The sequence below is a fragment of the Carcharodon carcharias genome, chromosome 4 (genome assembly GCF_017639515.1).
Source record: "Carcharodon carcharias isolate sCarCar2 chromosome 4, sCarCar2.pri, whole genome shotgun sequence".
In the NCBI taxonomy this organism is placed as follows: Eukaryota; Metazoa; Chordata; class Chondrichthyes; order Lamniformes; family Lamnidae; genus Carcharodon; species Carcharodon carcharias.
In genome coordinates, this window is record NC_054470.1 from 60,655,661 (window position 1) to 60,683,321 (window position 27,661).

At 39.6% G+C, this 27,661-nt stretch overlaps 1 protein-coding gene across 1 annotated transcript in view; it reads left to right on the top strand.

Annotated features, from left to right (window-relative positions):
* slc24a2 (solute carrier family 24 member 2) overlaps positions 1–27,661 on the top strand; it is a 308,399-nt gene that overhangs the window by 179,987 nt on the left and 100,751 nt on the right. Inside the window, exons 5-6 of the mRNA XM_041185294.1 lie at positions 7,236–7,344; positions 17,586–17,636. Coding sequence (XP_041041228.1) covers positions 7,236–7,344; positions 17,586–17,636 — 160 coding nt within the window. The remainder of the gene's footprint in view (positions 1–7,235; positions 7,345–17,585; positions 17,637–27,661) is intronic.

Sequence of the window (27,661 nt, forward strand, 5' to 3'; positions counted from 1 at the left end):
TGGGACAGAAAGTGAAGTAACTATTAAGATAACCTGGTTCCACTTAAAATAAGTGGGAATGGAACGAAGTGAATGCAGTCCCATCAAACTGAACGTCACAGGAGAAGTGCTGGAATTGGCTGTAGACAGCCATGCTAACCACCACTTGGGTGGTAAACTGGTGCAGTGAGATCACATGCTTATTTTAGAACTAAATTGATTTAATTTTCATTGATTTTAACAGGATAAAATTTGACCAGGTTTAATGATGGGCAAGACCCACCTCTCCACCAGGTTACCAATCGAGTGACGATAAACATGCCCCCTGCATCCCCTCCTCGTATTTTCAACCCTTTCAGGAGAAGTTATTTTGGCCTTTAAAGGCAGAATCACTGTGTTTCAAAATGCCAGAAAATGCACCATGTGCAAGAATCAACACTTGTTGAGCCTCATGGCTCCAGATCTCCATTTCCAATTTCCACCCATCCCCAAAATAAAGATTTGGATCTTTATTGCTCGTATCCTCCTTTCGTTACTTGTAAGTTCGCTACTACTGCAGACTATAGTTTAAATTAGATTTCTCCTGAAAAAAATATGCTCCAATCTTATGTATGTCTACAAATCCTTGGCGTGCTGCTGCCTTTTTGATGCAAATCATTTGTCATACCTAGCACAAAGGAAGATGGTTGTGGTTGTTGGAGGTCTATCATCTCAGTTCAAGGACATCACTGCAGGAGTTCCTCAGTGTTTTGTCCTAGGCCCAGCCATCTTCAGCTGCTTCATCAATTACCTCCTTCCATTATAAGTGAGGATGTTCGCTGATGATTGCACAACGTTCCGCACTATTTGCGATGACTCGGATATTGAAGCAGTCTATGTCCAAATGCAGCAAAATCTAGACAATATCTAGGTTTGGGCTGACAAGTGGCAAGTAACATTTGGGCCACACAAGTGCCAGGCAATGACCATCTCCTACAAGAGAGAATCTAACCACTGCCCCTTGATGTTCAATGGCATTACCACCACTGAATCCCCCACTATCAGAATCCTGGGGGCCACCATTGACCAGAAGCTGAACTGGACTAGCCAAGTAAATACTGTGGCTTCAAGAGCAGGTCAGAGTCTAGGAATCGTGTGGTGAGTAACTCACCTCCTGACTCCCCAGAGTCTGTCCACCATCTACAAGGCACAAGTCAGGAGTCTGATGGAATACTCTCCAATTGCCTGGGTGAGTGCAGCTCCAACAACACTCAAGCTTGACACCATCCAGGACACAGCTGCCTGCTTGATTGGCACTCCATCCACAAACATTCAATTCCTCCACCAGAGACGAACAGTGGCAGCAGTGTGTACCATTTGCAAGATGCACTGCAGAAACTCACCAAGGCTCCTTAGGCAGCACCTTCCAAACTGATGACCGCTACCATCTGAAAGGACCAAGGGCAACAGATACATAGGAGCACTACCACCTGGAAATTACCCTCCAAGCCACTCACCATCCTGACTTTGAAATATGTCACCTTCACTGTCGCTGGGTCAAAACCCTGGAACTCCCTAACAGCACTGTGGGTGTACCTACACCACATGGATTGCAGCGGTTCAAGAGGGCAGCTCACCACCACCTTCTCAAGGACAATTAGGGAAGGGCTATAAATGGTGGCTTAGCCCACAACCTGTAATGATTTTTTTAAAAACCATCAAGCTGATTTTCAGGACTGTTTTTGGCATTGTCAGCATTTTTTGAGGCTGTACCAGCTTTTCTATTTTATTTGGTTGCTGGGATTGGAGGTGTATGAAATAGCATAGGAGATCTGGTGGAACAGAATCCCATCAAAAGAATTTAATAGTGTATTGATTAACTTTAAAAAAAACACTGGATCAATATCTGGTTAAAATAAGACTGAGTGATATTGGGATGAGTACAGATGTAGATGATCAAACACCCTGTGGCACTCAATCCTGTTTTGCTATAGGGACCATGAGAATGTCATTATGGAATGAAACATTCAAAGGATAAAGGCTTAAATGTTAGTTTGAGACTCTGGAGTTTTGCTAGAATATTTTTGGGGGTCAGGGTGACATTCAATAATGTTTTATCTTTTAACCTCCCACAGGAGGTTAAATAACTTGGGTAGAGTCCATAATAGAACAAAATTGTGCATTACTGGGAGGTCTAGTCTCAAAGGATTCAATGGTCTTTTTACTCAGCACTTGATAATGTTTATGCAGCAGATACTGGCAGAAGGATCACAGCAGACGGGAGCACTGTTTTGCTGGTGACTGATGTTTGTATTGAAGAATTAATGATTTTATGATAGAATTTCTGCAAGTTTGTCGAGTGACACTCCACAGCTGATAATCATGAAATAAGCTAGTCCAAATGTAGTTTATTTAAATTTAATTTCTAACTGTGGAAGAAGTAGCTAAGGAACCATAGAATTATTTCCATGATCTCATGCCAGGGTCACTTCTCACCTCTTTCTATTAGCAATTAATTTTCAGAAGGTCCCATTTGTAATCTACAAAGGTTTCACAATGGTGATTGAGCAACTTGAGACAGATGGATACGTCTGACATTGTCTGACATTGCCATGAATTTAAATCATAAATTTGATGAATTTTCCCAGAAGGTTACGTTATGTGAATAACTACAATCTCATCAAATCAATGAGAGTACATTTAGTTGACTCCAGAATGTTGTTCAGATCGTACATCACAGCAGAATGAAATGGTGCAGATAACTCGAGTTGTCTGTTAAGTTAATATCAGTCTGAGGCCCTGTGTCTTTCGGACAGTGCTGAGTTAATGTTGTTTTACTCTTTAGGAACTTACTGTCAGAAGGTAGCATTAGAAATCTTGCAGTATGGTTGCACTCATTACAAAAAAAAACTTCTCTGGCATTTAACTCTTTTTAGTAAGACAAAGTCAAATTTCATTTATTTCAATTATAATGTTTGATGTTACCATTTTAAGTGCATGCTTTTGTACAAAGTTATAATGGAAGCTAATTCATACAAGTTGTTATTACAAATATATCTCCGTGGTGAAGTTACTTATGGATCTCAAACTTTGACCAAATGAACCCTTAGGAAGGACTTAGCTGCAGGTTCCACTGTTTCTTTACATAATGAGACTTGCAATATCAAGAATACGGTGGAATATTGGTCATCCATTTAAATACCGTGGCTACAAGAGCAGGTCAGACGCTGGGAATTCTGCAGCGAGTAATTCACTGCCTGATTCCCCAAAGTCTGTCCACCATTTACAAGGCACAAATCAGGAGTGTGATGGCACACTCTCCACTTGCCTGGATGAGTGCAGCTCCAAAAACACAAGAAGCTCAACATCATCCAGGACAAAGCAGCCTGCTTGACTGGCATATCCACCACTTAACCTAATGTACAGTGTTAGTAGTGTCTACCATCTACAAGATGCACTGCAGCAACTTACCAAGGCTCCTTTGACAGCACCTTCCAAACCCCTTACCTCTACCACCTAGAAGGACAAGGTCAGCAGATGCTTGGGAACACCACCACCTAGAAGTTCCCCTCCCAAGTCTCACAGCATCCTGACTGGGAACTACATCACCACTCCTTCACCATTGCTAGGCCAAAACCTTGGAACTCACTCACTAACAGCACTGTGGGTGTACCTACACCACATGGGCTGCAGTGGTTCATGAAGGCAGTTCACGAACACCTTCTCAAGGGCATTAAGGGATGGGCAATAAATGCTAGCCTAGCCAGCAATGCCCACATCCTGTGAAAGAATGAAATAAAAAGGTACCGGACTAACAACCTAGTGTTTATGAATTAAAATCCAAACATGTCTAGTCTGAGGAAAAATAATCATGAAAGCTGTGCAGTTGTCAGAAAACACCTATTTGTGCTGTCTTTCAGGAAGGGAAGCTTGTCAACTCTATCTGGTCTGGCCTACAATGTGGCTGCAGTCCCACACTGTGGTTGACTCTTAAAAACACTCAAGTAACCTAGCAAGCCATTCTGTTGTAAATAATTGCAACAAAGGTCAAAAATAAGGAAGCTGGTGGGAAGACTTGTGTAATTGCCTCATCTTGCAGCATTTCGGGAGCATCACCACTGAAAGGCTCCAGTGGTTGGCTCAGCACTGGATTCTCAGGGCAACTTGGAATTGGCAATAAATGTGGCCTTGCCAAGATTGCTCATGTCTTAAAATCTAAAAAATACAGTTGATCGTTTTGGGAAAATTCTTATTTGTATAAAATATTCAATGGCAATTGTTTGGTTTAAAAAAAAACTGGAGAATTGAAAGTGTGTCATCCATGTAACGAATTTGCTTTTGTAAATAAAACCATAATTTCAGTGGAATTGGTCCCTAAACTTGGTAAACCCAGTAAAATTGCATGTTGGCTTCATTATTCCAGGGAGTGTTAATGATCCACATATTGAACAAATAAATGCTTCAAATTGCTGTGCGTCTGAACAAGTTCTCGAACTTTGACAATTAGTTCTACATTTCAAGTTTTTTTGCAACCTTTGTGTAAGGCTTTGTTTTAAGGGCCGTCTATTGTGTTATCTCTTTAGTATTTTCTACCTCTTTGCTGAAATTTCTTTGAAATGCTTTCTTTTTTTTGTGATACACAGCCTTTTCTTCTGACATCAGTCATTTTAAGATTGCTTTGCTGATTGTGTCTTTTATGTTGCTTTCATTTAATTTATGGTTTACTGTTTTGTTTACTTCCTCCACCCTCTTGCTACCTAAAAGGTGGATAATCATCAGAGAGTCAATGCTGGCCAGAAGGATCCCAACATGCTCACGGTAGGAGCAATTGCAATTAGTTCTCGTGGTGATGTTGTGTGATACCTAGTCATTAATGTGTCTTAGCTGTCCACCCCAAGTCGTGTGGTGTAATTGTTCAAATTATCTTAATATTTTTCTCTGTTGCAAGAAATCTGAATGCAGAATACACACTTGTGTGAAATTTATAGATGTATGTGCAATTGTTAAGTCTTGAGAATGTGCGTTGGCTAGCGGTGCAGTTTCTAGCTGCATGGAATAAGCAGGGGTCAGGGGGGCTAATTAAAACATAAGATAATTCCTTAATCAGCTCAAGATCCCAGATCCAGAATAGAATCAGGTGGGGACCGCACTGCAGCTTAATAGATGCTGCAGATCCCATTCTAATAACATTCCTTTTCATTAAGGATTAGCAGAAAAATTATTGAAATTCATCCCTGTGACTGACTGTACAGCTGGCACTAAATTCATGAGAGAATTTTGCATTTTAGCAAGTAGGCAAGCGAATAATAGAATCATAGAATGATAAAGCATAGGTGGCCAGTTGGCCCATCATATCTGTGCTGGCTGTTTGGTGGAACTATCCAGTTAGTCCTGTTGTTTCCTTGTAAGTGTTTTCCCTTCAAGTATTTATTTAATTCCCTTTTAAGAATTAATATTAAATCTGCTTCCAACACTCTTTAAGGCAATGCATTCTGGATCGTAACAAATCACTGTGGGGGAAAAAAAAGTTTCCTCATGTCACCTCAGGTCCATTTGCCACTCACTTTAAATCTGTATCTTCTAGTTACCAAGCCTTCTGCCACTAAAATGGGCTTCTCTTTACTTAGTCTATCAGAACCATTCATGACTTTGAACACCTCTATCAAATCTCCTCTTAATCTTTTCTGCTGTAAGGAAAACAACCCCAGCTTCTCCATTCTATCAAGATAACTGATGTCCTTCATCCTGGTAACACTAGTAAATCTTTTATTACTGTTGTCAAAGGCCTTGGCATCCTTCCTAAAGTTTTGTACCCTGAACTGAGCACAGTTGAGCTGAGCCCTAACCAGCCTTTTATAAAGGTTTGACATTCCTTTGTTTTTGTACTCGATTTATTTGTAAAGCTAAAAATCTTGGTTTTTTTTTTTCAATAACAGTCTTCTCAACTTGTCCTGCAAGTTTCAAAGATTTCTGTACGTACACTCCCAAATCCCTCTGTTCTTATGCGTCCTTTTAAAATTGTACTATTTTAGTTTATGTTGCCTCTTCCCATTCTTCCTACCAAAATGTATCTATTCACACTTCTCTGGTTTAAATTACACCTGCCATGTGTCTGCAGATTTCACCACTCTGCATTTTTTTAAAAATTATGCCCTGCATGCTAAAATCCAGGACATACATTAATATATATTGGAAAATGCAGTATTCCTAATAATGATCCCTGGGTCAATTTTATATTTAAAAATTCTAAACAATTATAAAGACTAATGACTTACTTTAATATTCAATTTATTCCTCTATTCCCTTCCAAATACAATTTTTTGTAATATGTTGGTCAAACCATTGCTAGTGAGGGAATTGGTTAGCAGGAGAACTTGAGAATGTTTGAAGGAGATGCCTTTCGCACACCCCCATACACATAATCGCGGAAGCATTCTAGCTTAATATATTAATTGAGTCTCCTTGCATCATTGAGTTCAAGGATCTCTCCAAAAATGTTCCCTTGATGGCATCTTGAGCAGGCTGTTAATCCTTTATCAAAAATCAACATCAAATATGGAAAGCAATGTCGATTTAAGGGTCTTTTGCAACTGTTTTTAGAAAAAAAAGTCTTGCTTGTTACACTTAGGCCCTAATACATCTTTAATATATCCCCAGCAGCTGCTGAGTTCTAGGAACTGGTTTAAAATGAAAACTATCGCTAAGTTGCATACATTAAATGGAGTTGATGCCATATATTGCTTGTATTATTCAAAATGTTTTTTTTACCTGAATAGTCAAAATTGTATCTCAGAATATTGTAGGAAGATTAATCTTGAAGAAAATGAAAACTGTCATTGAGTGCCTCCTAATGCAACAGTCTGCACATGAATATTATGCCAGAATAAGCAGTTTGTGTTCTACAGTAGCTGATTAAAGTGCCCAGCTATCTCCTTTGATCAGCTTACTGTGCCTGATTCCAGCACAGGCCACACATGTTTGTTGTCCACTTGCTGCACAAACAATAGAGATAAACTGGATAATCTCTCTACTGCAATGAGCACCATCTTCATGCCAGGATATTGTATTTTAAGGATGCACAGTGGTGTTTCTGTTGTGTTTCTCACACTGCATTAACTGGAATTTGAAGTGTATCCATATGCAGGGAGGTGGAGATAAAACTATGATATTAAATATATTAATTTTTTCACCATTTTACAGATACTCTGCAGTGGTGGCTTTCAAAATACAGAGGAAACAAACAAATGTAGTGCTTATATATCTTTGTTATTTTGCAGCCCAAGCCACGTCTCCAGCGGGGTGGGAGCTCTGCTTCCCTGCACAACACCCTCATGAGGAATAGCATCTTTCAACTAATGATCAACACTCTGGATCCACTTGCTGAAGGTAACCTACCAAACTCGGATGTGAAACTTTACACACACAGAATTGCTTATGGTTCAATAAGGAAATTTTACAAACAGGTTTGCTTAACTTTACTGTACTCCGTTTTAAGCAATATGCGCTCTACCTTTAGTCCATTGTATCATAACATGAAGTGATACTTACTACCGAAACAAAGCATAAACTTGCATCTGCTACAGATTAAATACTGCTACACCTTCCCCTCCCCCAAAACTTGCCCTTAGAAGAAAATTGCTGTGAATTGCCTGAGCAATTGCCTAATGCAATCTTCAGAGTCCGCTGAAATATAAATTCAAGTTGAGCAGTATAGAACAAAATGGACGAAAGTGAATTGACAGTCCATTTGGGAATCCTCCTGTAATTGAAACCAATGGAATAGAAAATCGGATGGAGTGGAAAACTGGCTGTCATAAGGCAAGTAGAAGAAATAAACATCTAATGTCTTTTGCACAGGGATAGGTTTTCTTGAGTGGCTAAAATCAACTTTGTTCTAAGACAAAGGTGAATGGTTGAATACTTCATTGAGTCACTTCTGTGGCATTTGGTTGTGGTCTGGGTTTTATTGTTACAAGGTACTAGCAGCATCATGTTACTTTGATTTCACAAACATAAGATCTAGGTTTTAAAAAAATTAAAACGTTTTCTCCAAAGCCTTCACCTATAACATCCAGCTCATGAAATGTAGCCTTGTCTTATCAATATATCCATGCTATTTTCTTCATTTCCTTTGTTGTATTAAATATCATACAGATATGAGCAATAGATTCAGATTTAATCAGTAAGGTAAGGGGTTTTTACTCATTGTCTGTGTCTTTTGTAATGTCTTGTATGTATACCTGTAGTTGTGGTTTGCTATAAACACTGGATAGCATAGTTCCACAAATGTTACTTGTAACTTTTCTTTGGACAGGTGCAGCTTTGGAGGTACTTGTAATGCATTTTACTTTCCAGGAAAAAAATTATGTTGATAGGGAAAGAAACATTGTTTTTGTTTATTTTCTCTCCTTGGTCGGGTACAGTCTGATTGATGTACACTGACTAGCTGTCATTGCACCAGCCTAAAGATGCATGTTAATCCAAGCCACAACACTGTGCTATTGCAACATTTATATTTTCTACATCAGGTATCTTCATGCAATTTTTAAAAAAATGAGATTGTTCAATTAGTGACATTGTGAGTAATTTTGTGCTATTAGCTTAAGCCCACCTGGAGATGAATTCTAATGGACAAATTCATTTCACTAAAAAGTTCAGCAGGCATCAAGGGACAGAGACTTTCACTTCATCACATTAGATTAGATTAGAACACAGCTTTCAGTAGTTAGAGGTTTTAACTCATTGTACTAACTAACTGTTCCCTAAGAGAGTACTTAATTGAAATTGATAAAAGACTGCACGTTAGAAGTGTTGTCAGAGGTGACTAGCCCAGGTCTAAAAGAATTTAATTTTTCTAATGCAGTCAAACCTGGAAAATTAAGGTGGTAGCAGTTTTTTTTTTGTTTTGGCTTTGGCTCCTTTATGATTTTATTTTTCATTTAAGGAAAATTCTAAATTGTTTACACATTTCTTTCCAGACTATCTTAGCTGTCAGTATCTAGAAATAAGATGAACAAGCTCTTGCCAAGTTGAAATATATTTTCAAAAGGCAATTAGGGGTCATACTAACCAAATAGCCAGGTTTGATTTGGTCTCTCATTTCACACCCCTCTTGATTTTACTTTGCACTCATATCCTTCCCAGAATGTGAATCCCAGCACAACTCTCACAGCATTGAAGCAGTCTCTAAAATGCCATCATCCTTCAAAGAACTGCAATAGGTACTTGTATTCTGTATTGGCAAAGCACCTGGGAGAAAATAAATCTTTGAACATGTATATCATTATTAGAAATAAAAGCAGAGAATGCTGGAAATACTCAACAGGCACGGCAACATTTGTGAATGATGAAAGGTCACAGGGCTGAAACATTAACTCTGTTTTTCACTCCTCAGATGCTACTTGACCCACTGAGCGTTTCCAGCATTTTCTGATTTTACTTCTGAGTTCACGGTATCTTGCTTTTACATTATTGGAAAACCTTCCTTGAATAAACTAAGTGCAAGATGATGCTTATAAGAAATAGATTAAGCAGACATTTCTGAGCTGAGCACCAAAATAAGAGATCCCGATTTGCCTACCCTAGTGTTTGCAGGATTTAAGTGTTCAATGAAATATTGAATAAGTTAAAATCTCATGTTTTCATTTGCTGTTTTAATGAAAAATCAGCAAAACAATTCACCTTAAATGAAAAAAAGCTGGCTAATCATGTAAAATGTCTGTTAATGATACGAAGTACCAAAAAAAAATCCAAGTTATTGAAGGGGTATGCAAATAGAGTAATGCAATAAAATCAGCACTTTAAGCTTCTAAGGTGCATTTCCTCATGCAAGAATTCCAGCCCCCTGGGCTGTTAGGTGAAGCACTATGGAAAAGATTCTGGAACCATTTTAATGATGTCAAAGAAAAATACACTGCAAACAAAATGCTACAGAAGAAAGATCAGTTCACAATGACCGTCACCCTGCTCAAGCTATGCCAACTGAACTGGTTTCTCCTGGATCTATCAGTGGTGTGAGCGAAATGGAGGGAGACATGTTGGAAATTGGTAAGTACTCAATTCTCAGATATTTAATCATCTGAAGTAACCCAACGTGCCCCATCCAAGACATTTTATCTTAAATTATTAATCACTAGACCCTTGTAGCTATGCAACTAATTAAGTATATAATTCTAACCATTAACTGCATGCTATCCTAAATTATACACTGTAGCAAGCCAGACATAGTTAATGACAAAAATTACCGATACTGTAGTCTAATCTGAGGACTGAAGTTTTAACTCTGTCCATCCTTTCCTTGCAGATTATGCTTTCCGTCAAACACAAGGCATTTGTTTCTCCGTTGGAAAGCCTGAGACATCACTGAGAGGACCAGCCACAGCCCCATCAGTATATCTAGGGTCTCTAATAATAATAATGAATTGTTGCCATCAAAAATGGGCATTTAACCCGGCTTCTGAAGCTTTTTTTTAATAAAACAATTATAGTACTTGAGTAGCAAATCCTGCTACACATAGTATAGGAATTCACAGCATGGTGTGCTGTGTCAAATCACTTGCCCTAGCAACATCTAGGCAGACTTATTCCTCCAACTGATCAACCCAAAGAGGCATGTTAAGGTATCCAAGTCTAATGGTCTTCCAAAAAACCAACTATCCTAGATGAAAAGCAGCTTGAAAGAAAAAAATAATTTCTTTCACTATTTTTAAATAGAAATCAAGGTTTTCCCTTAAGCTTCCAAAACATAACTGTTTGCTCACGTGTTAATTTTGGTGACCGAATTTGTCATCCAAACCTGATAGGAGCCAGTTTGAGGCCTCTCTTCAAATTCCCCAATGCAGCTAATTTGGTCACCCAACCAAATTTTACACACACAAATTTTTTTTTTTTTTTTTTCAAACCCTAGCAGCCTATACTTCTCATTTCTCTGTTAGGTAACTTTGCAAGACTCTAGGGAGATAAAAGTAAGTTGTGCACTATGGGCTGTTCAGCACATAGCAGAGAAACCTGGCCAGCAATATCCTTTGAGCTCCTCCTACTTCATTTACTAATTTCACCAGAAATGCATCGGAAACTTTATTTACACAGGTGAGTGAGGCTTCCGCTATACTTGTGGCAAATTGCACCAGTGGGATAGTTCTGAGGAAATTCTTGGCTGGGGATTCAGAGGGAGCCACTTATCTCAACATCTAGTAGCAAGATCAGCTCAAATGGATTCATCAGGAAACTAATTTTGATTACACCAACCAGAGGCAGGGGATGCACAACATATATTACAAAGAAAACAGTTTCCACCCCCCAGAAGAAGCATAAAATAATTTGAGGAGCAATACTTCTGTAGATGATTTTGGGCATGAGGCAAATGATCATTTCTATTTATATATGCCTAAGCATCACATATTACCTTGATTACAGTTACCCTAATACTTGCTTACTCTTACAGAAAAAAGATGGTCCCAAATTTTTTGAAAGAAATTTGCTATGAGGAACAGATATGCAGAGTATTTCTTAAATGGTAAAAGATTAGAAAGCGTAGATGTACAAATTAAGGGACCTGGATGTCCTCATCAATAAGTCTCTGAAGGCTAACATGCAGCAAGCAATTAGGAAGGCTAATGATATGTTAGCCTTTATCACAAGAGGATTTGAGTACAGCAGTAGCGAAGTCTTGCTTCATTTGTATAGAACCTTGGTTAGACCGCACCTGGAGCACTGTGTGCAGTTTTCGTCCCCTTACCTGAAGAAGGCTATTATTATTTGTTCCTGGGATGGCTGTCCTATGAAGAGAGATTGGGTAAACTGGGACTGTCCTATGAAGAGAATTTGGGGAAACTGAACCTGTATTCCTTAGAGTTTCGAAGAATGAGAGGCGATCTCATTGAAAGCTACAAAATACTTAAAGGGATAAACAGGGTGGAAGCAGGCAAGATGGTTCTCCTGGTTGAGGAGTCTAGAACCAGGGGACACAACTTAAAAATAAGGGGGAAGCCTGAAATGAGAAATTCTTTCAATCAGAGGGTTGTGAATCTTTGGAATTCTCTGCCCAAGAGGTCTGTAGAAGCTCAGTCATTGAGTATGTTTAAAGTAGAGGCTGACACATTTCTAAATACCAATGACGTGACGGGATATGGGGATAGTGTGGGGAAAAGGGACATTGAACTGGACGATCAGCAATGATCGTATTGAATGGCAGAGCAGGCGCGGCGGACTGAATGGTCTACTCCTGCCCCTATATTCCTATGTTCCTAAGCATCTTCATTATCCAATAGAGACATTGGAACATGTTAGTTCTTTGAGAATAAAACATCTTTGAGGAAAACTATTATTTGCAAAGTTTGTAAATATAACATTAGTTGTGAATGAGGTCCATGATGTGCAACAGATTAATTGCTTCAGGGAAATTGAAGCAGATTATTGCTTACAGTAACAATGTTGTTGAACTAACATAGTCCTGAGTTATCTGGCCACCTTAGCCGCTTTGGTTCCATCTGTATGCAAGTTGAACTTTCTGTCAGTAATTAACCAATCTTGAGAGATTCTATTGTAACAATTTAATGGGCAGGATTTTGAGGTCGTCGGACAGATGTAGGGGGTCGTCCCGGGAGCAGCCGGGAAATAGCCTGCCGACTGCTGCCGATCAGCGCTGCCAGGGTGGGGGCAGGAAGAGTGTGAATGCTGAAGTCGGTGCAGGGAAGCGCGCAATGAAAGCTCCCTGACGGCAGAGAGCTGCCACAGGGAGCTGGAAAATTTAAAACCATCAAATAAAGATTTTAAAATGCAGAAAAAAAATGTCCACACATCAGACTCACTCATCTAAACATATAGATTATAAAAATTCTGCCCAAACATTATTTTTTTAAGTGAATATCAGAAACCTTATCATCCCGGCCTTGGATGAGGTTTCCTCAACAATCCAAAAGCCACACAGCCAATTCTCCTGCCCGCCAACTGTAACGCTGGGTGAGCAGTGAAAAATCCAGGTTAATTAATACATTAATGGCCTTAATAGGTCTTTTAATTGTCAGCGGGCATGCTGCCAACTCTCACGCACGCCTGCTGACTGAAATATCGCACAAGTGTGTGACGATGTCGGGATGCTCGCCAGACATCTTTGCGGCTATTTTATGCTTGGGTGTGTTGGGCGCTTGCCTGCATACTGAGTGAAAAATCCTGCCCAATGAATGTAGGTATTGCACATTACACAATGCATTATGCCACAAAAATGTGACACCTTTTCTGAGTGTTATGGTGCCAGTGGTCTAAGCTATGCCAGATGGCACCCCTGTAACATTCCGTGGTCTAAAAATGCAGGCGTGCCTAATTGTCCCTGCCTTAATCCCACAGTGTGAACAGCTTGCTCTCAAAAAGGGAGGCCTGAGGGGCCCTAGGCTTTAGGGCTCAAGCCTTCCCTAATATGCATTGTGCTGCAGGTCACTGTTTTCAAGCAAGTGACTGGGTTGTATTGCAGGGGTCTTGGGGAGGAATAGATGGGTCCATGAGTCCTTGGTCAGTGTAGGATCAGGCAGGAAGAATGCAAACCTCAAGAGCACTGTTGAGGTCAGGTAGAAAGATCACAGACCTTAGGAATGCTGTTAGTGATTCAGGTTGGAAGATAATAGACCTTTGAAGAACTGTTGGGAGTACTGTTGGTCAATTAGGAAGGCCACAGGCATCAGGAGCACAATGGGGGTGGTGGAGTTGGGATGGGGGTAGGAGAGGGATTTCGGGAGTACTGTCAGAAGCCATGTAGGAAGATCGCAGACTTTTGAGTACTATTGGCGGATTCAATTAAGGATATCACTGGCCTCGGGAGTACTGATGGTGAGGTGGCTTGGGCAGGAAGATTGTGCACATCAGGACTGCTGTTAGGGGCTGGTGGCCAGTGTCTGGGAATTGGCAGGACTTGGAGTTCAGAATCATGAATGAGGTCGGAGATCTCTGATCCGAAAGCAGTGTTGATTATGCTAAGTACTTTTTTTTAAACTTGTATTGTGTTCAGCAATGGTCTCCCTGGAGGCAGTCAGCACCGTCACTCGCTACTTCTGGCCAAATCAAGGTTGTAAGTGGGTCCAGAAACAGGTGCTAGGTTCTTAATTGCAAATGGATTAATGCCTGCTTCAGGTGTGGGTAAAGGACACTTCTTGTTTGCCTTTTACCAAGATGGCATCCAATTCATGGCAGAAGTGTGCGCATGCTCATTAGATGCTACTTTGGTCCTGAAGTGGCATCCATAATGCCCAAACAATGGGAACTACTGATGTTGCTCATTGTGTATCAGTGCATCTGCTTGTTTTTTTTTTTACTACAGATAGCTGAGGATTAGAAGCCATCCAAAAGCCACTAGATCCCAATTAAAGGAAACAAAATAAACATTGTCGCTGTATACTGGCAGTAGGAAATTACTACACAACCATACTGGTTGGTTGACTGATAGCACTAGTGTAATGTGAGATACAATTCAGTGTTTTAACATGCATTTTGCATGCAAAGCATTGCAAATTCATATTTGACGCTTATCCATTTAATATTTATGAATGCAAGTGCTATCTATGAAATAAAAATGGAACAAAAATAGAAACATAATTGATTAAAGTATAAATATCTGATCCAGATAGTGAAGTCAATAATTTAAATCATGGAGAAGTGGAAGTTCCCAGATTCAATCCTTCATTGTGCTGAATTATCTGACCTTAACATCGGAACAGTATTAAACTATACAGCCCGTTGGCTCCGTTCTGGCATTCATTTAGGTCACGATTGATCTGTACCTCAACTCCATTTAGCTGCTTAGCTCCATCTTGATGCCCATAGCCAAGGGTTGTGATAGGAACAATCTTGCTGACTGTTGGGAGGAAAACCTGCTGAAAGTTTATATGATGTCTTGCTGTTAAATTCAGAACGTGCAGGAAACCCATATTTATAGGATCTGATCTGACAATCCAACCACCACTCTCTCCTGACTCTGAAGGAATATTTTGGCCTGACTGGCACATGGTTGCACATGAAGAATAGACAATTAAATGAGGAAGCAGAACTTTGCCAGTGCTTGCACCATATTCCAGTGTGAATAATCTTCCAGGAATGAATAAAGTCCCAGGAAAATATAAAATGCACCTTTTGCTCCAATTTTATATAAAAATTCTGTTCCATTTAGTAAAACAGTTGTTACAAATTTTTCGTAATTCAGCAGCATTTAATACGCTATAGTAGAAACTAAGGTCCTATCCAATGGTCCATTAAACAGCTTTTACCATATTTATCTTACTAAGATTATGGTCATGAATTGCTGCAGAGAGCTATCTTGTCACCACCTTGCTTTAACAAGTAACTGTTCTAATCTACCTGTTAACATTAATTGTCAAAAAGGTAGATAATGCTTATTGTTTCAGTTATAGTGACTAACTTGCCCAACCTTTCCTTTCAACAACATGTCAATAAATTAGTGTTTCCTATCTGATAAATATGCTGCGTTAAAGGCATCAATTTGGTTTGATCAGTTTAGCAAAAAGAGGCTATACTTTGATTTCCTCATATCTTGCATCTGGATTTTTGGGGTTTTATTTTATAAATAAAAATTTCATTACTTTTTCAAATGAACCTAGATGTGAAAGAAGTCCACCCACTTGTACTATCAAATAGCTTGGATTTTATTTATTCTAAATGGAGAGATTTCATCAACCACACTTGGCAGTGACAAAGAGTTCCCCTCTAACAGGAAGTAGAAACATTTTATCCAGTGTCAGGATAACAGGGGAGGCAGAAGGTTTCAAAAAGGGACATGTGCCAACACGACCTCACAAATAACACCTTGCCCTTGTATCAGATGTCAAAACAGTGGAGGGCTAATGAGGGATACCTGTTGAGGTTGCAGATTAGTGAGGATAGATCATCATGTATGTATGTATGTGATGAAGTTCGTCAATCATTCACTTAAAGAGCACTCAGTCAATAGTAGTCCCTCTCTCTTGAGCAATATATTTTTAATTGAGATAAACGTCACTTCGTAATGCATTCACTCTACCTATCAAATGCTAAAAGACAAACTGCACCTTGTAGATTTTGCACATACTTTTATGTCGCCATTATGGCAGTCCATAGGATATTGATCAGTTTCCAAATAATCAATATCCTATCAATTCCATCTAGCATCTTTATGCAGTACTAAGCTCCTGGGTCTTTATTGCCCTCAAGATTTTCACTAAATGCAGGTCAGTGTTGGAATTCACATTGCTTCTTATTTAAATACTATTTAAATGATTTGATTGGTAATACGGCACTCACATTGTTGCAGAAAGTAAAGAAGTTATTCCATTTTCCTTCCTTTCCCCCTTATATATTAGAAATAAAATGTAGATTATAAACATATGGACATATACAGATGTTTCATTGTTTTGTAACAAGATCTAATCTGGTTTAACGGATTCTGTTCTATATTAGCAATTACCAAATAAAACTGCCAAATTCCTTAACTGATGACTTGAGTCATTCTACTAACATTGATGAAATATCATTTAGCAAAAGCTGTCGGTGTGATACAGTATTTGAACTTACAACTTAAAGTAGTTTAGAAAAATAGTTTTTTGTGCTCAAATCCTGCAGTGATGCATAAATCTATTGCCACCCAACTTGGTCAAGAAATGCTGCCAGCCAAACCAAACCGATAGCAAAACTGGACCTGGAAGGGAGGCTCATGTCTAACCTGAATAGGGGTGGATAGTTTACTCTAATTGCATTTTTACTGGACAGTGGCTCTAATGCTAATCAAAGAAACAACATTGAAATAGTTGAAGTAATTAACATTTATTTATAAAAATAGCTTTAGTTTAATTGAGAGATTTACAATAGTTTTGAAAGGAGCAGCAATAACTTTGTATTATCAGGTTTAAAAGTAGTTTCCATCCTTTTGATTGGTAAGATTTAAATTTTGCAATCATTAATTTAAATAAAAACAACAGGCAATTATGTGGATTATTTTATAGGATGTGAGAAAAAGCAAAGGGAATGGTGTATGTGTACTGTTCGAGGATAATACACCTAACAATTTTTTTTTCTGGCTGGCTTTTCATTATAACCCACAAATCTGTTCTGGGAGCTTAATGGGATGAAGGTAATGGGGACTGTTTTTTTTTATTAGTATATGCAAAATCTCTAATCAGCAAAATAGCTTGAGTAGGACAAAAGCCTTAAACATTAATTACTTTAAATTGTTTGCTGTATCAAGTAAAATGAATTATAGAGTTGATTTTTCCTTTGGAAGGTAGGCCCTAAGAAAATGCCATTTGAGCAGAAGACAAATTGCATATTTTTGGCATTCATTGTATACCTCAATTTTCTAAACTGTACGTGTTTAAGAATGATGTACTGAGTAAAACTGACATTTTTCACATGGTATTGATTATTTTTGTTCAAGAAGATGATCACCTACTTTTCTAATTTGAACATTGAATGTGTTGCAGCGATATTCTAAATTTTGTATTTTAACATTCACCACTGATCTTAAATCCTCTGATTTTGGAGCACGTTACTTATGTGTGTGCCTTCTTAAATTGCATTCTGCTGCTTCCTGATTTTTGATCTCTTTTTTTGCTTTTTGCTCATTTGTCTTTTTTTTTACTGTGATGTTGTAGAACTTGGAGCATATGGAAAACTAAAATATTATGACTCAATGACAGAAGAAGGTAAGAACTTCAACATCTTTCTCCGTTACATTATCTGTAAAGCCATGAACATACACATTCTTTATTACAATAAAAATTCATTTTAACAATGTACGTGTCTCATTGTGTCATTTAACATTTTTCCCTGGTCTTCACTACATCTTTACATAAATGTTTCATTTGTTTCTGTGTATTGGTATAACAAATGTAAAATGTGATGTTTAAAATATTTGAATGTAACATGAAACTGTTGTTTTTCTTGTTTATAAGTGTTTCAGTCACTTCCTATGCCTCACTACTTCCTTGTTTTCAACTGTGCTCCATTCTTTAATAAAAGTAACCTTCACCTTCTCAGCTCTGTGATTTTGCAATTCTGTGTGTGTGTGTGTGTGTGTGTGTGTGTGTATGTATGTGTATCTTGATCACTAAAATGTGATCTTCCTCACCATAACCAATTAAACAACTGGCTTGTAAACTGGGGGTAACTCACTTGGGGTTCTAATGCTGTTGAAATGTCATTTTACCCTCATCGACAGACAAATTCAGGTTCCAACATGGTGTGTTTTCATTTGGTCCACTTCAGTGAAGAGATATACCACATCCATGTTTTGGTTATTGCATTCAGCTCTAAAATATGGATATGATTGAGTCCAGAACAATGAGATGAAATGTATCTTGTATCTGCTGGCTGTCAGGAGCCAGCCAAAAATAAGATTGAGAATTCTCAATCCAGCTCTTACTGTGTGCAAATCTATAAGACAAAATTGCTCGTGATCTGTGCTGGTTGACATCAAGTTAGCAGCCTTACTCAAAACATAACATGTATGATTTAGGAAATAAAACTTGCCACATATAAGGGGTGCTGTACTGAGGTTGAGGTTGAGATTGAGGTTAAGGAACATTTATTGAGGAGCTTTAGCCTAAAATTAATATATTTATGCATTCCCTAGGAATTCTTGATAACCTTGGGCGTGTAAACTAAATTTAAAATCTGCTATTTTCAGGTTTGGGAAGGGGTGGATGCATTTCTATGCAAACACATTGCTTAGAATTTCCATTTTTCATCATTCTACCACACCTTTCTCCATAGTTGCCTTTTTAACTAGGATGATAAACACTGGACTATTATTTGTTTCCTACCCTGGACATTCTTACTTTGAAACTTCCTACATTCTGCCTCAGCCAGACATGTGCAAAAGTTTAGCAAAGTTACTTAGCAAAGTTATTTATGTATTTGTGTGCTTAGGATTCCTTGAGATTTGATGGTAATTTTTGTGATTCAGAACAGACTTTGTGGTAACCTCACCCTTGCAACCCTTTCCCACATCAATTAACTTTTCTAAAACTGGGACTGAAAATAAGCAAACTTTCAACTGTACAGCCAGCATTTCCTCAATTGCCTGCCTGTAAATTGGAATATTTGAACTGAGTGTCATAATAGAGTTCCGTGACTAGAAACTAACCGTCCTCGTCCTACTTATTACAGAAAGATTGAGATTTCAGGACCTGCCAAGTTAATGAGTTATGACTAGGATGGGAGTTGTATGTTTGATTTTATATTTTCTTTTGATTTTTGGCTTACTGTGAAACAGTTGACTACTCTTAATGTCAAGGAGATCCTGGAGAAAACAAATTATTTAATAATTCTCCCACCAGATGGATCTTCAATGGACCTTAAAATAGTTTCTCAAAGTTTAAAAATAGCAGAAGGGAAGGAAATGGTCTTTGTCATCCTGATCAATCCTTGTCATCCTGGACAAAAAATAGTCAGCTGGGAACTGGTTACCAAGTGTGATGTCCAGGGAAATTGGCATGAGCAGTGCGCCAGTCGCTGAGCACCTGAGATGCCCATCTAATGTCTCTTTTAGGAACCCAAAGTCAAGTTCTGTGAAAGCCTGGATGAGCATATGTCAGTCAGGTTTTTTAATTCTGTAACAGCCTAATCTATAGTTCTTAAAGGACCACAAGACCGTGGAAGAACAGCTGAGTTTTCATTTTACTCCACAGCAATTCTGAATACCGTGGGGCCATTGAATTTCCCTGGGCTCCAACTTGCAAGTTGCATTGAGATGCCAAACTGTTGTTCACAACTCACAATTATTTTGTAGATGAGGCCCAACTTTCAATCCACAGATGAGCCTTTCATCAACAGGCTCATGTTGTAAGCACATTGTCCACTTGCACCAGTTTTCAGTGTAAGACTAATTTTCAATCATCATCATCAATGACTAAATTTCCTTTAGCATTTATATATTCTGTCAGTATATGGGCCAATTAAACTCATTTTTACAAATGTACTGTTCTGAAAGCACGCAAAACAAAGTTGTCAATTGGCTTGAAAGCAGCTTTACAAGTGGAAATACATTCACAGTATCACTTTCCATATGCTTTAATGTAAGAAATATGAAACAAGCCTGGACATCATTGATGCAGTGGGATTGAGAGCAAGAGAGATGTTTAAAAAAATTTGCAGTTTTGCAATCATCAGCTTTGCCTAAATTGTTCACAAATATTCAGACATGAGTCATGAAGCTAGGAGGCCAAATTTGCTGAGTGGTAAATACATCACCCGGATTTTTCAGTCAGCAGCGAAGGAATGGAATCACTGCTTACAGCTGCCCGCAAATGTTTTGCGATTTTATGCCAATTTATGCTATTTACAGATCCTTCCCAGTGTGGCGCCCTCTACAGGGGACTTGTTGCTTTTGCGTGTAAGGCAAGCAAAAGTTTTGCTCTTCAACCACTCGGATTGAAGAGTACTTAGTGAGACACGCAGGCCTCAAATTTTACTGCGATGAATTTTCTAAGGCAAGAGAGTAGAAATTCAAATGAGAAACCCAGAAGTCCGGGTTCGTCTGCATGCTATGGAGTTTAAAATCCACTGCGGATTTAGTTTTTTGCCTGATAGGCTTGGCTTCCATTCTGGCAGGGAACAATCGGAGTCCTGCAGCTGCTATTGGGGAGGTGGGGGGGGGTGGTGGTTCCAGCTCCCAAATCTGGAAGGGGATCAAGACCGATCACTCACCCTGAAGGTGATGTTTCTGGGGGGGTGATCCCAATTTGGAGCAGTGCAGGGGGGAGGTGCCTCTTTTGGGGCAGGGGATTGTTTGCAATCCCAGGGAATAAGGTAAGCTTGGGGGACCAGGAGAAAGCATGGTGCTCCTGACCCACAAGAGGTACTGGAAAGGTGATTATGTTTTTCCTGAAGTCGTCCTGCCTCCCTTGGGCTATTGGGTTTCCCGAGATCTGGGAAGCACAGCTGGCTATGGTAAAACATGTATGTGAAGCTAAATATGAGGCTCCCATGTTTACATGGCCAACCCACCTCCTGAGAGCACCTTGGCAGTTCTCTCCTGTGTCCCATCTCCATTAAGCTCACCCACCTCCAGGTTTGTGTTGAGGTTTTTAAAATTTTTACATACCTCGCCCTTGCTCCCCTACCTCAGCCCAACATTTTTGGAGGGTTAAAATTAGCCCCATGGAATTTAAATGAGGAAGTATAAATTAGAATAATTATTGATAACATCAGACACAGAGCAAAATAGAGGGAATGAAAGTTGCAATTAAGAGAAAGAGATGAGACAAAAGAGAAAATAAAATCAAATCTCCAATAATTCAATTCTTCAGGAATGAGACTCCACTATTGAAATTGAAATTTTCAGCACCAGAGTGGTACTTTGGCAATAATTAAGACTTACTCCTTTAAAGATTCATTTGCATCTAAATGTGCTAGCCCTGTCCTTTTCTGGCATGTGTAATGGGTGAGTACAGCAAATTCTTGCATTTTCAGGAAGTTAAATGCTGAGAGTTTCAGTGAGGTATCGGTATAATGAAGCTTGTGGAGGAGCAGGGAAAATTGAACAGCAGCTTCCTGATTTCCACTTATAACTACATGTGCAGATTCAGGAAGTTGCTGTTTAATCTATTCCATAAAAGTGAATGCTGATAGCCTCACCTTGATTAACACAAAATCTGGGCCTTTATATCCAAAACTGTAGCGAGATGGTTATTTGTTGGTTCTCAGTTTTATAAGAAAGTAAGTTAGGGACTTGTAATCCCTGTAATTATTAACAATGTCTCTGTGCAAATATAGAATATATTTTGTTAAGATCTCCATAGCGACCATTAACATTTAAAAATTAATCTGAACTTTCATTTGATAGATGAAGGGATGACACAGCAAGATTTCACATTTTAAGACTTTTACTGTAACAAATAGACGAAAAGCACTTATGACTAAACACAATTATTGCAGGCAACTTATCCTTTAAACTACTGAACAAAACTTTTCATTTTTAGTTTTAACACAACCAAAACACCCACTTCACAGTTCTGGCAGCATCTGTAGAGACAGCAAGAGAGTTAATGTTTTGGGTTGATGACTTTTCATCAGAGCAGAGTTCACTGTTACTCTCTCCACAGATGTGACCAGAACTGCTAAGAATTTGCATGATATTGGAGGCTCTGAAGATGAAATGTCTAAGACATAGTTTTGTTGGCATTTCTATAATAGTTTGCTCCAAAAACTTAATTATGCCGAAGTCATACTGGCTGCTAGAAACATTTGTTTTGCAAAATATATGGCAGTACAAATTGATAGAGCCCAATTTTCACAAGGAATGCTACATTGTGAAAGAAATGTATACGTGTATTTATCTTTATCACAACCATGTTCAATGACCTGATTACATGCTTTGTGTAAGTATCATTACCAGGATGGTGTACCATAAATATGTTCCACAATGCATAATGTATATGAAATTTCACTGGAAGTCAGTTTTTTTAGTAGCAGTAGTGATGTGATTAATTGGCATTGTACAGTAGAACATTCCTCAAAGAAATACTGGAATATTCCACACTTTATAAGAAATAACTTAAAGCTCTGCATAGTTTAAATCATAGCAACAACTTGTATTTATGTAATGCATTTAATGTAATAAAAATGTCCCAAGGTGCTTCCAGTGTGCATTATAAAGCAAAATTCGCCACTGAGCTACAAAAGGTGACATTACGGCAGACGACCAAAAGCTTGGTCAAAGAGGTGGGTTTTAAGTGTCTTGAAGAAAGAGAGGAGGAAAGGTTTAGAGCCAGAATTCCAGGGCTCATAAGGCCATAAGACGTAGGAGCAGAAGTAGACCATTCGGCCCATTGAGTCTGCAACGCCATTAAATGAGATCATGGCTGATCTGATAATCCTCAACTCCACTTTCCTGCCTTTTCCCTATAGCCCTTGATTCCCTTACTGATTAAAAATCTGCTTATTTCAGCCTTCAATATACATAATGACCCAGCCTCTACACCTTCTGCAGTAAAGAATTCCACAGATTCACTACCCTCAGAGAAGAAATTCCTCCTCATCTCTGTCTTAAATGGGCACCCCCTTACTGTGAGATTATGCCCTCTAGTCCTAGACTCTCCCACAAGGGGAAACAGCCTCTCAGCATCTACCCTGTCAAGCCCCCTAAGAATCTTATATGTTTCAATAAGTTGCCTCTCATTCTTCTAAACTCCAATGAGAACAGGCCCGACCTACTCAACCTCTCCTCGTAAGAAAATCCCTCTACCCCCGGGATCAACCTAGTGAACCTTCTTTGGACTGTCTCCAATGCCAGTATATCTTTCCTTAGTTAAGGGAACCAAAACTGTTCATGGTATTCTAGTTATGGTCTAACTAGTGCCTTGTGTAGTTTTAGCAAGCTTCCCTATTTTCATACTCCATTCCCATTGAAATCAAGGCCAACGTTCCATTTGCCTTCCCTATTATCTGTTGAACTTGAATGTTAGCTTTTTTGGGATTTATGCACAAGGACTCCCAAATCCCTCTGCTGCAGCCTTCTGCAGTCTTTCTCCATTTAAATAATATTCAGTTCCACTATTCTTCCTGCCAAAGTGCATAACATCACATTTTCCCACATCTGCCAAGTTTTTTGCCCATTCACTTAACCTTTCTATATCCCTCTGTAGACTCTTTGTGTCATCCTCACCACTTGCCTTCCCACCTATTTTTTGTGTTATCTGCAAACTTAGCAATAGTACATTCACTTCCCTCATCTAAGTCATTAATATATATTGTAAATAATTGAGGCTGCAACACTGATCCCTTTGGCACTCCACTAGTTACAGGTTGCATTCAAGATCTTGTACGTAATCCTGGTAAAGTTACCTGACTGAGGAGCCTCTGTTTTTCTTTCACGTGCCGAACCTTCTTCCCTTCCTTCCTAAACGGGCTGTAGTTCCATAGACTCCGTGTCCAATGACCATTCCTCATGTGCCCACCTTGACTATTTTGATTGCCAAGGGCATCAGGGCCAAACTCACTCTTGCCCTCACCCAAAATCAACAAACCAGCAGGGTTCACTGGTGGAGAGTGAGATTGGGGCCCTTCAACTCATCCCTGCTCCCTAACCCAGGTTGTGGCTCTCACCTGAGATCAGCTAATCTCAGCACATCATATGTTGAATTTTTGTATGGTTCAACTACTCACCAGGTAAACAGACTGAACCATGGGTTAAGGGAAATAACGCTAATGTGGTTGGTTGGCTGGTGGCTGAGGGCCAAAAACGCAACTTGAGAAACTGAGATCTCCACACCTGAAGCAGAATGAATTAGTGCTCAGGGAAGTGAATGTTGGGGCAAAATGACCCATGTTAATAATGATACGGAACTTTGAAATTGCTAATGGCCAAATCTTCTGATCTCCAGATTGTCAGAGATCAGATGCAACACCCAAGATTTATGTAGGAAGCCTGTGGAAGTCCCACCACGCTGACCTCCAAAAGAATTGCCTGGGGAGTTTGAATTTCCAATGGGCAATTCCTCTGCTCGCCGGGTTCCTCTGCGAATGACTGTTCCAATTTACTTCTCCAGATAGTTACCCTGGAAATGTTAGACAGGGAAAATCCTAGTTTAATTCCTGGATAAGTACAGAACTGATCGCTGCCACCACCCTCCCTCCGCCGCCCAATTCACTTACATTAACCAAGACTGTCCTCTCGATCCCCCAACTAACCCCCGGACCTGACTATACCTCCTGACTACGCTAACCACCCGACTAACCCCACCCGACCCTCCGACTACCCCACCATCTGCCTAGCTCCCTGACCCAACCTGACCACTCCACTTCCGGACTACCCGCTGACCCACCTGCCACTTCACTCACTCACTCACCATTCACACATTCACTTAACCTTCACACTGGACATTTGAACTTACCTTACGGCAGCTAGTGCCATAAAAGGGGTAGGGCTGGGGGTGGTGAAGCTCATCTTCCCCCTGACGCTCCAGCGCTGTGATGAAGCTCTTTGTGGAACTGTCAACTCAGCATTTCTAGAGAAGCTGGACTCAGAAGACCCGGCCAGGAATGCCGAGCAGAGTCGGGGTGCAGAAAAGTACGAGTGGAGCGGCACTCCGACGATGATTGTCACTTCACAGAAGATCTAGGCCAATATTTTCTAAAGACCGAAATCTCACCTTCAGCAAGAGGCCTGGCACAGTGTCACAGGCTTCTGTATTTACACAAAATATGACAAAGGACAGAGTGTTCTAATTGGAGAATCCTATCACTGCTTTACCTGTAGGATCATGGATACTACAAGTGTGGACATAATTTTCATGGTATTTTCCTTTTGCAGTGTTTGCTGGTGATGGAATTTACTCATTTTAAAGTATAGCCACAAGAATAAAAATACAAGGTGAGAGACATGTCGAGTTCAAATGAAGAGAAGCTGCTTTTCCTCTACCAAATACAAAGCCAGTGTGAAACAGGAACAAGCAGGAAACTCTGCACCTTCCTCAGTATAGTACCTCCATTGCTCAGCTTGGGTTGCTGGGTTGAGAGGAAGGGGATACTAGAGACAGAAGGGGTAAAAAATGCAGCACAGGTTACAGACACAGGTACAATGTATGCCAGTGGCGTTCACAATGCAGCCCAGGGCCAGTTACACCTCATGTCTTTCTCACCTGTGGCCCTCAGCAGATGTGCTGCTCCATGTGTCTCTGGGCATCCATCCCAGCCTGCCAGCTCTGGAATGTTGCTGGCACCAGATATATATATATATATAGAAAAAAATATAGAGCAAAAAAAAGATATTGACCCAAAATAAGTGATCGGCATCGTTTCGATAACAACAGTTAAACCAGCCTTCTCTTCCTCACCACCCCCTGGCCCCGAACCAATCTCTGCACGTGACCGTACCATGAAGGATGTGTGCCCCAATGAAGCTACTCTGTTTTAAAAGTAGCATTCAACCTTTTATTTTGCTTGAAACAAAAAAATATATAATTTTTTACAATTTTAGACGAGAACAGATTAATCGCTCACTGGCAAACCCAACATTCAGAGAATTTGGGGCCCATCAAGGTTATCCACATGATCAGAACAACCAGTCAAAGGGCTTAACCCCACAGACTTTACCTAAGTGTGACAGGATGAAGATTACACCATTTGAAGATATTTGTGAATGGCACAGTTGACAAGATCAATGTTTGAGTTCAACCAAGCAGTTTCTGATTACAATTTACAAGAGTTCAGAACTAGCAAAGTGGCTATTGGGAAAATTCACTCCTTCCCCAGCATCAGGAGGACATTCACCTCTAATTCAGATCAACTGCACATTTGGATGAAAGCCAGGTGGAACAATGTTATTGGTAACAGAGTTTTAGGTTGCTCAGATGGCTTTGGCAGGGAAGGCACGACCACTGGTACAGAGTGATTAAAATCAGAGATGCTCAAAAGGACAGACTTAGAGGAGTGCAGATATTTTGTAAGGACATGAAGCTGGAGGCAACTCAAAGCCAATTACATAGGTATGAGTGGAGAGCTGGCTAAGGTTGATTGGGTAAATAGCCTAATAGGTATGGCGGCACATAAACAGAGCATTTTGGCCTGGGTATCATTTAAAGAAAGAATTCAAAATATTCAATAAAAATACGTTTCATGGAAAACCAAAAACTCTGAGAAAGATCCATGTATGGTTTGCTTAGGAAGTTAAGGATCATATCTGATTAAAAGAAGAGGCTTATAATGTTGTAAAAAATATTAGTTAGTCTGAGGATTGGGGGTGTTTTAGAAAACAGAAAAGGGCTAGCAAGAAGTTGATGAGAAAGTGAACAAATAGAATATGAGAGTAATAAATATAAAAACAGCTTATAAGAGCGTTTGCTATAAAAGTATATAAAAAAAGAGTAGCTAAAATAAATGACAGTCCCTTATAAGCAGAGACAGGAAAAATTATTATGGGGAATGAAGAAATGGTAGAGACATTGAATAAAGATTTCGGGCAGAATTTTTCCCTTGGTGGGGATGCTCGGCAGGGACGATTGGGAAGCCGACCGCAACCCACGATTGGCACTGCACTGAGATTTTATGCTGCTGGGTCAGTTAAGGCCCGCCCTGTCTGAAATGGGAGTGGCAGCACTGAGCACTGTCTCTGTGGGGGGAGGGAGGTGGTGGTTGGGGAATGTGAGCGGGCTGAGTGTGAACTTCGTGTGTGTGCATGAGTGAGCGCTGCATAATCTCCCTGAGGCACAGAGCAGATGAATAAAAAAAAAATTTTTTAATGTAACAATACTTGTCTCCTCGTGACTCTGTCACTTGAAGAGGGACATGTTAATAATGAAAAGTTAAAGTTTTTATTTGATGTTGGATAACTCATCTTGCCAGTGGATGAGGTTTCCAAAAAAAAAATGCAAAGTCCGCTTGGCCTTTTCACCTGCCCACCAACCATTAGGTTGGATGGTAGTGATGTTAATTGATACCTTAATGGCCTTAACAGCCTTTTAATTGTCACCTGGCGCACTGCCAGCTCCAGCACGTGCCCACCGACCGAACTATCGCGTGATTGCGCGTTGACGTTGGCATGCTCAGCCGACATCAACGTGCATCATTTTGCGCTTGACCAGTTCGGGTGCATGCCCGCCCGCCGAGCGAAAATTTCTGCCCTTTGTGTCTGTCTTCACAGTAGAAAACACAAGTTACATACCAGAAATAGAAGGTAATACATGGGCTAATAACTGTGAGGAAATTAAAGTAATTAACATCAGCAGAG